A 16,101-nucleotide genomic window follows, 5' to 3' on the forward strand; every position below is an offset into this window, starting at 1 on the left:
ATAAAACGCACTACCATTTTTCACACTGCAATACCATCTGTGTCCACAAGAGGTTACTACAAATAACACGTTTTTTTTGTTTATTAGACAGCGTTTTCAGGTTTATTAGGGTTTTATAATGATTTTATTAGGGTGTCAGGAAGTAGTTTAAGCCTTTCCACTAAAACTCCCAACACCTCTTATTGCATATATTAATCATTAAAGGGGTTGTTCACCTTTGTAATAACGTTTAGTAGGATGTAGAGAGGGATATTCTGAGACAATTTTCAATTGGTTTTCATTTTTTATTTGTGGTTTTTTACTTATTTAGCTTTTTATTCAGCAGCTCTCCAGTTTGTAATTTTAGCCATCTGGTTGTTAGGGTCCAAATTCCCCTAGCAACTATGCATTGATTTGAATAAGAGACTGGAATATGAATAGGAGAGGCCTGAATAGAGAGACGAGGAATAAAAAAGTAGCAATAACAACATACAGTATTTGTAGCCTTAAAGAGCATTTTTTAAATAGAAGGGGTCAATGACCCCTATGTGAGAGCCGCAGAGAAAGAAGGAGACATATAATTGTAAAACTATAAAATATAAATAATGAAGACCAATTGAAAAGTTGCTTAAAATTGGTCATTCTATAACATACTAAAAGTTAACTTGTAGAATATGAACAGGATGAGCTGTGCACTTACCCTAACTAGGCCCCCTTAGCTCATAACAAGGTTACAGATATATAGAAACATTGGGTAACAGTCACCCTGCTATAGTTCCAGGGGTACCCAGGGTACAAATAAACATTCACCCCAAATCTCCCCCTAACTGACCTTCAGACTGGGCCCCCTTAGCTCATAACAAGGTTACAGATATATAGAAACATTGGGGTAACAGTCACCCTGCTATAGTTCCAGGGGTACTCAGGGTACAAATAAGCACTCACCCCAAATCTCCCCCTAACTGACCTTCAGACTGGGCCCCCTTAGCTCATAACAAGTTTACAGATATATAGAAACATTGGGGTCACCCTGCTATAGTTCCAGGGGTACCCAGGGTACAAATAAGCACTCACCCCAAATCTCCCCCTAACTGACCTTCAGACTGGGCCCCCTTAGCTCATAACAAGGTTACAGATATATAGAAACATTGGGGTAACAGTCACCCTGCTATAGTTCCAGGGGTACCCAGGGTACAAATAAGCACTCACCCCAAACCTCCCCCTAACTGGCCTTCAGACTGGGCCACCTTAGCTCATAACAAGGTTACAGATATATAGAAACATTGGGGTAACAGTCACCCTGCTATAGTTCCAGGGGTACCCAGGTTACAAATAAATACTCACCCCAAATCTCCCCCTAACTGACCTTCAGACTGGGCCCCCTTAGCTCATAACAAGGTTACAGATATATAGAAACATTGGGGTAACAGTCACCCTGCTATAGTTCCAGGGGTACCCAGGGTACAAATAAGCACTCACCCCAAACCTCCCCCTAACTGGCCTTCAGACTGGGCCCCCTTAGCTCATAACAAGGTTACAGATATATAGAAACATTGGGGTAACAGTCACCCTGCTATAGTTCCAGGGGTACCCAGGTTACAAATAAATACTCACCCCAAATCTCCCCCTAACTGACCTTCAGACTGGGCCCCCTTAGCTCATAACAAGGTTACAGATATATAGAAACATTGGGGTGTCACCCTGCTATAGTTCCAGGGGTACCCAGGGTACAAATAAACACTCACCCCAAATCTCCCCCTAACTGACCTTCAGACTGGGCCCCCTTAGCTCATAACAAGGTTACAGAGATATAGAAACATTGGGGTGTCACCCTGCTATAGTTCCAGAGGTACCCTGGGCACAAATAAGCACTCACCCCAAATCTCCCCCTAACTGGCCTTAAAATATTAACCTGGTTGTCAAGGTCATTGACCCCAGCAACCAAAAGCAAAGCCTGCTACTATGTGAGGCTACAAGCTCATTGCATATTGAAGGTTTATTTCCCCTTTAAAGGACAAGTTACACAATAAATGGAATACAATTTTATTATGTGATTAATGAGCAGTGCAGCTTTATTACAACAAAAATATTCAAAAACAAAAAAATAATTCACAAAAATAGTTTTTACATGAAACAAAAAAAAGTCCTATTTTACAGTAACGGGGGTTACGCCTCGGAGATTTTACTCTGCAGCCCCTGTAGCAGCTCCATCTGCTTGCGCTTGTCTTTGGCCCGGTTGATGGTCATTTTAAAGAGGCGACAATAGAGTTCCATGGCGGGCGGGGAGTCGTCGTTGCCGGGGATGGGGTAAGTGATTAAGCTGGGGTTACAGTTGGTATCTACTATCCCCATGGTCGGGATATTCATCTTGGCTGCGTCACGGATCGCCAAGTGCTGCTCGAATACGTTGTTGAGGGAGCTGAGGAAGATGATCAGGTCGGGGAGTCGGACGCCGACCCCGTATTGCACCGGGGCGTTAGTGAGCAGCCCCCCTTGCCAGTAGCGCGTGTGCGCATATTCCCCGCAGTCTTTGGCTGTGCTTTCAATCAGATGGGTGAACTGCCGGTTGCGACTCACGAACAAGATGACACCTTTCCGGTAAGCAATGTGTGCGGTGATGTTTAGCGCCAACTGTAGGTGACTCATTGTCTGATCCAAGTCTATTATATCTTGTTCCAATCGGCATCCAAATAGGTAGGATTCCATGAGCCTGGGGTGAGAAAGTGTCAAACATTAATTAGCACTTTATTTAGGGTGCCCAGAGCATTCCTTCTCTGTATATTTGTATTTATACATATGGGAGGAGGTACCATATTGATTCCCTTAGACAGTACAGTATGAGGGTATAGCTTATTGTGTGCCCAGAACATTCCTTCTCTGTATATTTGTATTTATACATATGGGAGGAGGTGCCATATTGATTCCCTTAGACAGTACAGTATGAGGGTATAGCTTATTGTGTGCCCAGAACATTCCTTCTCTGTATATTTGTATTTATACATATGGGAGGAGGAGGTGCCATATTGATTCCCTTAGACAGTACAGTATGAGGGTATAGCTTATTGTGTGCCCAGAACATTCCTTCTCTGTATATTTGTATTTATACATATGGGTGGAGGTGCCATATTGATTCTCTTAGACAGTACAGTATGAGGGTATAGCTTATTGTGTGCCCAGAACATTCCTTCTCTGTATATTTGTATTTATACATATGGGAGGAGGGAGGTGCCATATTGATTCCCTTAGACAGTACAGTATGAGGGTATAGCTTATTGTGTGCCCAGAACATTCCTTCTCTGTATATTTGTATTTATACATATGGGAGGAGGAGGTGCCATATTGATTCCCTTAGACAGTACAGTATGAGGGTATAGCTTATTGTGTGCCCAGAACATTCCTTCTCTGTATATTTGTATTTATACATATGGGAGGAGGAGGTGCCATATTGATTCCCTTAGACAGTACAGTATGAGGGTATAGCTTATTGTGTGCCCAGAACATTCCTTCTCTGTATATTTGTATTTATACATATGGGTGGAGGTGCCATATTGATTCTCTTAGACAGTACAGTATGAGGGTATAGCTTATTGTGTGCCCAGAACATTCCTTCTCTGTATATTTGTATTTATACATATGGGAGGAGGGAGGTGCCATATTGATTCCTTTAAACAGTACAGTATGAGGGTATAGCTTATTGTGTGCCCAGAACATTCCTTCTCTGTATATTTGTATTTATACATATGGGAGGAGGTGCCATATTGATTCCCTTAGACAGTACAGTATGAGGGTATAGCTTATTGTGTGCCCAGAACATTCCTTCTCTGTATATTTGTATTTATACATATGGGAGGAGGAGGTGCCATATTGATTCACTTAGACAGTACAGTATGAGGGTATAGCTTATTGTGTGCCCAGAACATTCCTTCTCTGTATATTTGTATTTATACATATGGGAGGAGGGAGGTGCCATATTGATTCCTTTAAACAGTACAGTATGAGGGTATAGCTTATTGTGTGCCCAGAACATTCCTTCTCTGTATATTTGTATTTATACATATGGGAGGAGGTGCCATATTGATTCCCTTAGACAGTACAGTATGAGGGTATAGCTTATTGTGTGCCCAGAACATTCCTTCTCTGTATATTTGTATTTATACATATGGGAGGAGGAGGTGCCATATTGATTCACTTAGACAGTACAGTATGAGGGTATAGCTTATTGTGTGCCCAGAACATTCCTTCTCTGTATATTTGTATTTATACATATGGGAGGAGGAGGTACCATATTGATTCCCTTAGATAGTACAGTATGAGGGTATAGCTTATTGTGTGCCCAGAACATTCCTTCTCTGTATATTTGTATTTATACATATGGGAGTAGGGAGGTGCCATATTGATTCCCTTAGACCAGTGATCCCTAACTAGTAGCTCGCGAGCAACATGTTGCTCTCCAACCCCTTGGATGTTGCTCCCAGTGGCATCAAAGCAGGAGCTTATTTTTGAATTCCAGGCTTGGAGGCAAATTTTAGTTGCATAAAAACCAGTTGTACTGCAAAACACAGCCTCAATGTTGGTTGACAATCCACATAGGGGCTACTAAATGGCCAATCACAGCATTTATTTGGCACCCCAAGAACATTTTTCATGCTATTGTTGCTCTCCAACTCCTTTTACTTCTGAATGTTGCTCACGGGTTCTAAAGGTTGGGGATCCCTGCCTTAGACAGTACATTATGAGGGTATAGCTTATTGTGTGCCCAGAACATTCCTTCTCTGTATATTTGTATTTATACATATGGGAGGAGGAGATGCCATATTGATTCCCTTAGACAGTACAGTATGAGGGTATAGCTTATTGTGTGCCCAGAACATTCCTTCTCTGTATATTTGTATTTATACATATGGGAGGAGGGAGGTGCCATATTGATTCCCTTAGACAGTACAGTATGAGGGTATAGCTTATTGTGTGCCCAGAACATTCCTTCTCTGTATATTTGTATTTATACATACCTATGGCGACATCCCTTCTTGTGTCCCAGATGAACACGGGCGTCAAATAATTCTCGGAGGGAGAAGAGTTCCTTTACATTGAAGAAGTCCGGATGCTTTAAAGGATTCATAAGAAGCTTCTGGGTAAAGTCTGAAAGTCAGAGAAGAAATAGTTAACAAGGCAGCCAATCCCCGTCATTTTTATGAACAGCGCCGGCACATCACAAAGAGATTATAACAAACAATGGGCCAATAAGAGGTGTGGGGTGAAACAGGGACAACAATCACAAGAGCTTACAATCTAAAGGTGACACTAAACCAGTGTTAGGGCCCCTAAAGTCATCATCCTCCCGACATTGTGTGAAATCATTTAAAGGGAAAGACACAATGTGTTCCGTGTTATAACCAGTCCTGTTACTCACCGGCGGTGCTGGTTTCCTGGAGCTGATGTGCCGCAGGGGCTGAACTGTAACATCTCCCACGTGCCTCTGGGTATGAGACCGGCCCGACACATAGTGAGGACTGGAGACTGGCAGCGCCAAACCGTGGGAATGCTGCACGACAACAAGGGGTTATGTTCATTATTGTGCAGAGAAATCAGAGCCCTACCTGTCCTTAGCAGAGCCATTAATGCAGAAGATGCAGAGCCCTACCAGTCCTTAGCAGAGCCATTAATGCAGAAGATGCAGAGCCCTACCTGTCCTTAGCAGAGCAATTAATGCAGAAGATGCAGAGCCCTATCTGTATCTATCAGAACACTGAGTGCAGAGGAGAGATGCAGAGCCCTACCTGTCCTTAGCAGAGCAGTGAATGTACAGGCCGCCATGCTGAGTCCCACACGGGGAAGGTCACTGGATGCTGCGCTTCCTGTTCAGTCATTTCCTTTTGCAGAAAACGCCGGTACCACAGCGACACCTGCTGGACACACTGCTAACTGCTGACCTCTGGAGATAGGGCCCAGCTAAATTATTTTTAGGCTCCTCCTCCTGCACTACAATTCCCAGAAGCCCCTTTTGCAGCTCTGGTTGTTTGTGCTGGGGGGGGGTTATTATTTGGAGGATGTGTGGCCTCTCTCCCCCTGTCTGTGCTGGAAATGCTGACTCACACTCTACTACACAAGTTGCCCATACACTCATGCACCAGCCGCTGGCTCTCAGAGGAAACCCCCAGCATGGCGGAGAGTCCATCACAGTCACCATCCTCTGCCCCCCATCCTGAGCCCCCAAACCACTTGTACAGGGTGAGTGAGAGCCTGCCAAGTTCAACCACCCCCACATATGGAGACAGGGCTACAGGTATGGACCTCAATGCACCCTGGGAGCCAGGTCATGTGATACAGCAAGGGGCCCACTGGTACATCTGTGGCCCCTGCGGGCCAGTGCAATGATGGCGGCTATGTCAAGCTTGCAGTGCTCAATGGCAAAACTCTGATGTGATAAAGGAACAATTACTGGGGCTCATTTATCAACACTGGGCAAATTTGCCCATGGGCAGTTACCTAAAGCAACCTATCAGTGATTAGTTTTTTGAAGCCAGCTGCAAGTAGAACAATCAATGCAGCCATTTGATTGGTTGCCATGGGTTACTGCCCATGGGCAAATTTGCCCAGTGTTGATAAATGACCCCCAGTGACTTTTCCCTGGCACAGTACAGAAACAGCTGAGGGTTTTGGGAATTGTAGTTCAGAATCTGATAATGGCAGCCAATAAAGAGCCGGGGCTTTGGGAGGCACACTGTGTATATAAATGTCCCCTTTTTCCTTGTATACAGTACCAGACGTTTGCATTTAAACCCCAATACCTAACCCTAAAACCCTCACCCCAATGCTCAACCATCGAACCCTCAATACTTCCCTGTGATTGGCAGAGAATGCTGGTGACAATCCTAACAATAAATGGATCACACCCCCATTTGCTCTCCCTGACCCGCCACCTTGTACTGCCAACTTCCTTTTTTATAGCCGCGCACCTGCTCATCCCGCCCTTTTGTGACATCATCGGTGGGCGGGTCAGCGCGGGTCTATAAAAGGAACTCGGAAGTTGGGTGCAGGCGCGGGCTGAGGGAGGGCGGGGTAGGGTCAGGTGTGAGTCTAATTTTTTCCAATCCGCACATTACTATAGGGAATTGTTAAAATTAAGGATGCACCGAATCCAGGATTCATTCCGGGATTCGGCCAGGATTCAGCCTTTTTCAGCAGGATTCGGCCGAATCTGAACTTGTATATTATGCAAATTAGGGGCGAGGAGGGAAATCACGTGACATTTTGTCACAAAACAAGGAAGTAAAAAATGTTTTACCCTTCCCACCCCTATTTGCTGTTGCAAATTAGGATTCGGCTGAATCTTTCATGAAGGATTCAGGGGTCCGGCCAAATCCAAAATAGTGGCTTCGGTGCATCCCTAGTTAAAATTAGATGAGTTTTTTTAAAAATTTGAATTTCGAGATTTATCATACTCTGGCCCCTTCAAGGACTCAAATTCGACTATTCACCACCTAAATCCTTTCCGAATTGCTGTTTTTGTCAACAGGAGACGTCCTGGGATCAATTTGCAGCCTTCCTGACATTCAAGGTTTTTTTAGAAGGAAAAAACTCGAGTTTTTAAAACTCGAATAGAATTCGATTCGAATTGAATTCGAGTTTTTGGGTCAATCCAATCCATTAATAAGTTTCAATTGGTCGAAATGTCAAGTTCCATGAATTGGAACCTTGATACATCTGCCCCATAGTGTCAGTTAGGGACCTGGCAGCCCAGATGGGTCAGTAACTCTAGAAACAGAAGCCAAGAACAGGGAAATGACTACAATATATTCTCTTTTTATTTTAGACCCAAGGCTGATAACCCCTTGTACAGAACCTCCCCGTATATCTGAACCTCTCAGATATAGGGGAGCAGACCCACAACGGTCCATGAGATGCTGATAAGAGACTGATTTATGTGATGTTACTGGGGGAGCATTCACTTTTGGCCTGGACTCTATCTACTGGGAGTTTGTGGAGCAGATATTTGGTTGGCCAAGTGCAGCTTTTCAGGCAGGTATTGATTGGGCAGATGGTCCTTTATTGGCCCTTGTAGGAAGAAACCTTGGCCCAGCCTTGTGATTAGGTCCGGCCTATATTTGGAGGCAAACTATTTATATGTAAAGTGTATAATAATAATAATAGCACCCAAAAAGTTCCCTTGTTACCCCATGTATTGTTCAGCATGTTATCAGTCTGATGTACACACCCTTCTATTGTACTGTGCCATGGAATATGCAGCCGCTTTATAAATACCGGTAGGGGATCCGGTATCCAGAAAGCCGTCAGTTACGGAAAGGACGTCTCCCATAGACTCTGTTTTATGAAGATTTTTAATTCTCTGTAATAATAAAACAGTTGCTTGTACTTGATCCCAACTAAGATATAATTAATCCTTATTGGAAGCAAAACCAGCCTATTGGGTTTATTTCATGTTTACGTGATTTTCTAGTAGACTTAAGGTAGGAAGATCCAAATTATGGAAAGATCCGTTATCCGGAAAATCTCAGGTCCTGATTATTCTGGATAACAGGTCCCATACCTGTAATAATAAAACAGTCGCTTGTACTTGATCCCAACTAAGATATAATTAATCCTTTCACATACATAGGGATCTAAGCAAGTTCATGGAGCTGAATTTAGACCCACTATTGCCCCTGCTAGAAAACAAGACCAAATTGTGGCATTCTCTCCCGTTAACCCTATTAGGCAGAATAAACCTCTTTAACCCTTTGCCTGCCAAGCACGTACGGCGTACGTGCTGGCAGGCAAATGCTCAGGCTGCCAAGAACGTACATTGTACGTTCTTTGGCAGCTGAGCGCTCTCTCTGCTTCGGCGGCTTTTGCCGCCTCCGCAGAGAGTGGGGAGAGAAGACAGCCCCCTAGGCAACGAGGCTGGGGGGCTGTCAAGTCGGATCTGCGACTCGATTGTCGCAGATCCGACTTCAAAGTAGCAGACGCATCGCATGGAGCGTCTGCTACTACACTCACCTTCTTCCTGCCTGCAGAGCCGCCCACGCACTTCCTGCTGCGCAGCAACTCTGCAGACACGCTGCCAGGACTCCTCCAAAGAAGACAGCGATTCTCCTGCTCCAAAAACGGTAAGTGCACGTTTTTTTTACACACTTACCTGCACCTACACATACTTACAGTACATTTATGCATTTTAGTAAAGATTGGAATTTTTTTTAATTTTTTTTTTTTAATTTTAGCACACTTGGTCCCTTTTGTACAGTTATTTACACTTATTTACACTTATTTACATGTATTTGCACACTCAGATAACTTTTATTAGTGCACAAATATGTATACACAAACAGGTGTTTTTTTTTTTTTTACGAATTCATTATACTGTTATCTTTTGTTTTTTTTGCCTAAAAACGTGTTATTTTGGCAGCGTGACTATTGGATAATCGATTTCGGCCACTAATTACGCTGTCAGAACAATTATTTTGTTATTTCATTGATTTACGCTATTTTTGTGGTTTTATTGCAATTTTATCCCTGCATTATTGTTCCCTATGTATCTTTAGTATCGTTTTGCTGTTTGGTGCTTTGGTATAGAAAGATAGATTTTACTTAGTTTGATCCGCCAAAATATGTGCTTTCCAAAAATATATGGGTTTCTGGGGGTCTTTTTACAGTTTGGGGGTCTTACGGCACATAACGTACAGTTAGGGTTCTCTTTTCTGCAGCTTAGTTGGCTAGCGTGAAAATTCATAGTTACGTTTTTCATTTGGGGTCCATACACAACACATACTTTGGTAAATCTATACATATTGGGCATCAAACTATTTATTAGACCTCTGACGTCCATATTTAGAGAGATTTTTCTTTGTACGTAAAACATTGTGTCCGATAAATGCGGCAAACTGCAACATTTTTAGGCGATTTTCAGAAATGTTGTAAAAACCTATATGTTTAGAAAAGCTTTGCAGTTTGGTAGTTTCGTGTAGAAAGACGTCGTTATCTTTGTTGGAATCGGCAGAATGTGTACTTTCCAAAAATGTATGGTTTTGGGGGGTCATTGCTGTTAGGAGGGTCTTGAGGCAAATAATATGAAGTCAAGGGTCTATGTTCACAGAAGGCAAATCGGCAGCGGAGAAAACTCATATTCACTATTTTTATTTGGGGTCCGCACATGCCAGCTGCCTTGGTATATCTATGCATATTGGGCATCAAACTGTTCAGTAGACCCTTGGCATCAATATTTATGGTGTTTTACAATTGTATGTAAGAAATTGGGTGAGATAAATGCGGCCAATTGCAATATTTTTAGGCGATTTTCAGAAATGTAAAAACAGTTGCTTTTATCGCCAAATTTAGGAAAGGCTTGCGACTTGGTACTTTGGAGTACAAAGACATGCATACCCAATTTGGATTCGCAGGAATGTGTACTTTCCAAAAATATATGGTTTTATGGGGTGAACGCACTTTTTTCTACCTTTGCCCCCCCCAAAACAATGTAAATGTGTTGATTTTGCAGTACCTGAAATGACAGACCATATGGGGGTCTTTGTTTTGGGGCCCCTATACGCCACGTGCTTGGGTACACCTATACATATTGGGCATCAAACTGTTCAGAGGACCCCAGGCTTTCATATTTGGGGTGATTTGTCTTGATACCTAAAAGTATGTGGGTAATACAATGCTGCAGGGTCGAAATTTTGAAGTCATTTTTGGAAATGTCCCCAAAATCACCAAATTTAGGAATGGTTTGCGGCTTGGTACTTTGGAGTACAAAGACATGCATACCCAATTTAGATCCGTGGGAATGTGTACTTTCCGAAAATATATGGTTTTCTGGGGTGAACTTACTTTTTTCTACATTTGCCCCCCTCAAAACAATGTAAATGTGTTGATTTTGCAGTACCTGAAATGACAGACCATATGGGGGTCTTCGTTTTGGGGCCCCTATACGCCACGTGCTTGGGTACACCTATACATATTGGGCATCAAACTGTTCAGAGGACCCCAGGCTTTCATATTTGGGGTGATTTGTCTTGATACCTAAAAGTATGTGGGTAATACGATGCTGCAGGGTCGAAATTTTGAAGTCATTTTTGGAAATGTCCCCAAAATCACCAAATTTAGGAATGGTTTGCGGCTTGGTACTTTGGAGTACAAAGACATGCATACCCAATTTAGATCCGTAGGAATGTGTACTTTCCGAAAATATATGGTTTTCTGGGGTGAACTTACTTTTTTCTACATTTGCCCCCCTCAAAACAATGTAAATGTGTTGATTTTGCAGTACCTGAAATGACAGACCATATGGGGGTCTTCGTTTTGGGGCCCCTATACGCCACGTGCTTGGGTACACCTATACATATTGGGCATCAAACTGTTCAGAGGACCCCAGGCTTTCATATTTGGGGTGATTTGTCTTGATACCTAAAAGTATGTGGGTAATACGATGCTGCAGGGTCGAAATTTTGAAGTCATTTTTGGAAATGTCCCCAAAATCACCAAATTTAGGAATGGTTTGCGGCTTGGTACTTTGTAGTAGAAAGACATGCATACCCAATTTAGATTCGTGGGAATGTGTACTTTCCGAAAATATATGGTTTTCTGGGGTGAACTTACTTTTTGCTACCTTTGCCCCCCCCAAAACGATGTAAATGTGTTGATTTTGCAGTACCTGAAATGACAGAACATACAAGGGGGGGTCTTCCTTTTAGGGCCCCTATATGCCACGTGCTTGGGTACACCTATACATATTGGGCATCAAACTGTTCAGAGGACCCTAGGCTTTCATATTTGGGATGATTTCTCTTGATACCTAAAAGTATGTGGGTAATACGATGCTGCAGAGTAGATATTTTGAGGTGATTTTTGGAAATGTCACCTAAATCACCAAATTTAGGAATGATTTGCGGCTTGGTACTTTGGCGTAGAAAGACATGCATACCCAATTTGGATTCGTTGGAATGTGTACTTTCCGAAAATATATGGTTTTCTGGGGTGAACTTACTGTTTTCTACTTTTGCCCCCCCCCCAAATCGATGTAAATGTGTTGATTTTGCAGTACCTGAAATGACAGACTATATGGGGGTCTTCATTTTAGGGCCCCTATATGCCACATGCTTGGGTACACCTATACATATCGGGCATCAAACTGTTCAGAGGACCCTAGGCTTTCATATTTGGGGTGATTTGTCTTGATACCTAAAAGTATGTGTGTAATACGATGCTGCAGGGTAGATATTTTGAGGTGATTTTTGGAAATGTCACCTAAATCACCAAATTTAGGAATGATTTGCGGCTTGGTACTTTGGCGTAGAAAGACATGCATACCCAATTTGGATTCGTTGGAATGTGTACTTTCCGAAAATATATGGTTTTCTGGGGTGAACTTACTGTTTTCTACTTTTGCCCCCCCCAAATCGATGTAAATGTGTTGATTTTGCAGTACCTGAAATGACAGACTATATGGGGGTCTTCCTTTTGGGGCCCCTGTATGCCACGTGCTTGGGTACACCTATACATATCGGGCATCAAACTGTTCAGAGGACCCTAGGCTTTCATATTTGGGGTAATTTGTCTTGATACCTAAAAGTATGTGGGTAATACGATGCTGCAGGGTAGATATTTTGAGGTGATTTTTGGAAATGTCACCTAAAGCACCAAATTTAGGAATGGTTTGCGGCTTGGTACTTGGCGTAGAAAGACATGCATACCCAATTTGGATTCGTTGGAATGTGTACTTTCCGAAAATATATGGTTTTCTGGGGTGAACTTACTGTTTTCTACTTTTGCCCCCCCCAAATCGATGTAAATGTGTTGATTTTGCAGTACCTGAAATGACAGACTATATGGGGGTCTTCATTTTAGGGCCCCTATATGCCACATGCTTGGGTACACCTATACATATTGGGCATCAAACTGTTCAGAGGACCCTAGGCTTTCATATTTGGGGTGATTTGTCTTGATACCTAAAAGTATGTGTGTAATACGATGCTGCAGGGTAGATATTTTGAGGTGATTTTTGGAAATGTCACCTAAATCACCAAATTTAGGAATGATTTGCGGCTTGGTACTTTGGCGTAGAAAGACATGCATACCCAATTTGGATTCGTTGGAATGTGTACTTTCCGAAAATATATGGTTTTCTGGGGTGAACTTACTGTTTTCTACTTTTGCCCCCCCCAAATCGATGTAAATGTGTTGATTTTGCAGTACCTGAAATGACAGACTATATGGGGGTCTTCCTTTTGGGGCCCCTGTATGCCACGTGCTTGGGTACACCTATACATATCGGGCATCAAACTGTTCAGAGGACCCTAGGCTTTCATATTTGGGGTGATTTGTCTTGATACCTAAAAGTATGTGGGTAATACGATGCTGCAGGGTAGATATTTTGAGGTGATTTTTGGAAATGTCACCTAAAGCACCAAATTTAGGAATGGTTTGCGGCTTGGTACTTTGGCGTAGAAAGACATGCATACCCAATTTGGATTCGTTGGAATGTGTACTTTCCGAAAATATATGGTTTTCTGGGGTGAACTTACTGTTTTCTACTTTTGCCCCCCCCCTAACGATGTAAATGTGTTGATTTTGCAGTACCTGAAATGACAGACTATATGGGGGTCTTCCTTTTGGGGCCCCTGTATGCCACGTGCTTGGGTACACCTATACATATTGGGCATCAAAACTGTTCAGAGGACCCTAGGCTTTCATATTTGGGGTGATTTCTCTTGATACCTAAAAGTATGTGGGTAATACGATGCTGCAGGGTAGATATTTTGAGGTGATTTTTGGAAATGTCACCAAAATCACCAAATTTAGGAATGATTTGCGGCTTGGTACTTTGGCGTAGAAAGACATGCATACCCAATTTGAATTCGTGGGAATGTGTACTTTCCGAAAATATATGGTTTTCTGGGGTGAACTTACTGTTTTCTACTTTTGCCCCCCCAAAACAATGTAAATGTGTTGATTTTGCAGTACCTGAAATGTCAGACTATATGGGGGTCTTCCTTTTAGGCCCTATATGCCACATGCTTGGGTACACCTATACATATTGGGCATCAAACTGTTCAGAGGACCCTAGGCTTTCATATTTGGGGTGATTTGTCTTGATACCTAAAAGTATGTGGGTAATACGATGCTGCCAGAGTAGATATTTTGAGGTGATTTTTGGAAATGTCACCTAAATCACCAAATTTAGGAATGATTTGCGGCTTGGTACTTTGGAGTACAAAGACATGCATACCCAATTTAGATTCAGGGGAATGTGTACTTTCCGAAAATATATGGTTTTCTGGGGTGAACGTACTGTTTTCTACCTTTGCCGCCCCCCAAAACGATGTAAATGTGTTGATTTTGCAGTATCTGAAATTACAGAACAAACGGGGGGTCTTCCTTTTGGGGCCTCCTATGCCACGTGCTTGGGTACACCTATACATATTGGGCATCAAACTGTTCAGTGGACCCAGGATTTTATATTTGGGGTGTTTTACATTGATACCTAATGATGTGTGGGAGATATGTTGCTGTAGAGTGGAAGCTTTGAGGTCATTTTTCAAAAAATTCACCAATTTCTATAAAAACACTATAACTTTAGGAAACAATTGCAACTTGGTGGTTTGGAGTACAAAGATATTTCTACCCATTTTTGATTCACCAGAATCTGTTCTTTCTAGTAATGGGTAGTTTTCTTGGGTAAACCTACTGTTAGTGGAATGTTTGGCCTTGAAATCAAAAGTATGCCGTTTGGGGAGTGTTGCTTTGGAAATTTGGTTGTGTACTGCTTGTAGATTTTGAGCTATACAAGTGAGAAATCTCCATAAAACTATATATATTTGGTATTGTCGCGTTCAGGAGACATAGACCTTTCTAAATCAGCTGTGTTCTCGTACGTAAAATGAATGAAGTTTCTGATATATGTGATTGTTCTTCGTGCAACATGATTTTTTTCATTTTATTTGACACTTAGAATCCAATATTTTTTTAGAGAAGTAGAATTACACCAAAATTCTTGCATATTGTGAAAGTTCAGGTTGTCCTGAAAAAAACAATATATTGTTTTCCTGGGTTAACTAAAAGACCACCCCAGGAAAGGCCCTTAAAGTGAAAGAGTGCAAAATATCTAAAAACTGCTTGGCAGTAGATGTTCGCATCTAGGACAAAACGGCTGGCAGGGAAAGGGTTAAGATGATCCTACTCCCCAAATTCACTTACTTATTTCGCCAGGCCCCTCTCACACTCCCTAGTAGGTATTTCCATAGACTGAAATCTCTGCTCTCTACCCACTACTGGGCAGCTACTGCTCCCCGGACTTCCCTTGCTACCCTACAACATCCCACTGACAAGGGGGGGCTGGCGGCTCCTAATTTATTTTATTATTATTTGGCCACTAAACTGGTGACATCTGGATGGTGGGCTGCCCCTACACCCCAAAATGCTGCCACGACTATTGAAGCACAAACAGTGGGATCATATGAAGCTTTAAAAAACTTGCTATATCGAGGCACCAAACGGAAATCGGCCATATCCCCTCTAACAAAAGCTAACGTACAAATTTGGAGGCTGGCCCTCACTCATTTTCCTAGGACAGACCCTTATGCCTCTACATTTACCCCCCTTTGGTATAACCCACACCTCCCACATTTACTCACCATTCCGGACCCTGGAATTTGGGCCCGATACGGCATTAAATATGTAGACCATATTACGGAGAATGGTGTTTTATTGACTTTTGACTCACTGAAGGCCAAATATAGCTTACCGAACCAGATGTTTTTTCGTTACATTCAACTCAGGCATGCCTGGAAGGCCCAATTCGGAGATTCGGTCTTAGATTTTTCCCCTCGGAGGTTGGAGGAGATGATATTTACCCCTGCGCTCCCGAAACCGATTTCCCAATACTATTCTTTATTAAACACACCGGCTAGTCCGGTGTTACCTAAACTGTATGCCAAATGGACCCAGGATGTACCGGACCTCACCCCTGAAGTTTGGGATGATATATTAGACACTCATTGTGCACTGTTGATTAGTGCTAAAGATAAAATGATACAGTTTAGGTACTTGCATAGGTCCTACCTCACACCACACAGATTGCATCTCATTAATTCTGATATCCCAGACATCTGTCCTAAATGTGGTCATACC

General features: G+C 42.5%; 1 protein-coding gene across 1 annotated transcript; it reads right to left on the minus strand.

Moving 5' to 3' along the window:
- Window positions 1-2,008: 2,008 nt before the first annotated feature.
- mrps2.L (mitochondrial ribosomal protein S2 L homeolog) lies at window positions 2,009-5,811 on the minus strand. Its single transcript, NM_001091834.1, is given in 4 exon segments — window positions 2,009-2,689; window positions 4,989-5,118; window positions 5,390-5,521; window positions 5,757-5,811. Coding segments are annotated over 4 exon segments (843 nt in total). The 5' UTR covers window positions 5,794-5,811; the 3' UTR covers window positions 2,009-2,145.
- Between the last annotated feature and the right edge of the window lie 10,290 nt (window positions 5,812-16,101).

The sequence above is a fragment of the Xenopus laevis genome, chromosome 8L (genome assembly GCF_017654675.1).
Source record: "Xenopus laevis strain J_2021 chromosome 8L, Xenopus_laevis_v10.1, whole genome shotgun sequence".
In the NCBI taxonomy this organism is placed as follows: Eukaryota; Metazoa; Chordata; class Amphibia; order Anura; family Pipidae; genus Xenopus; species Xenopus laevis.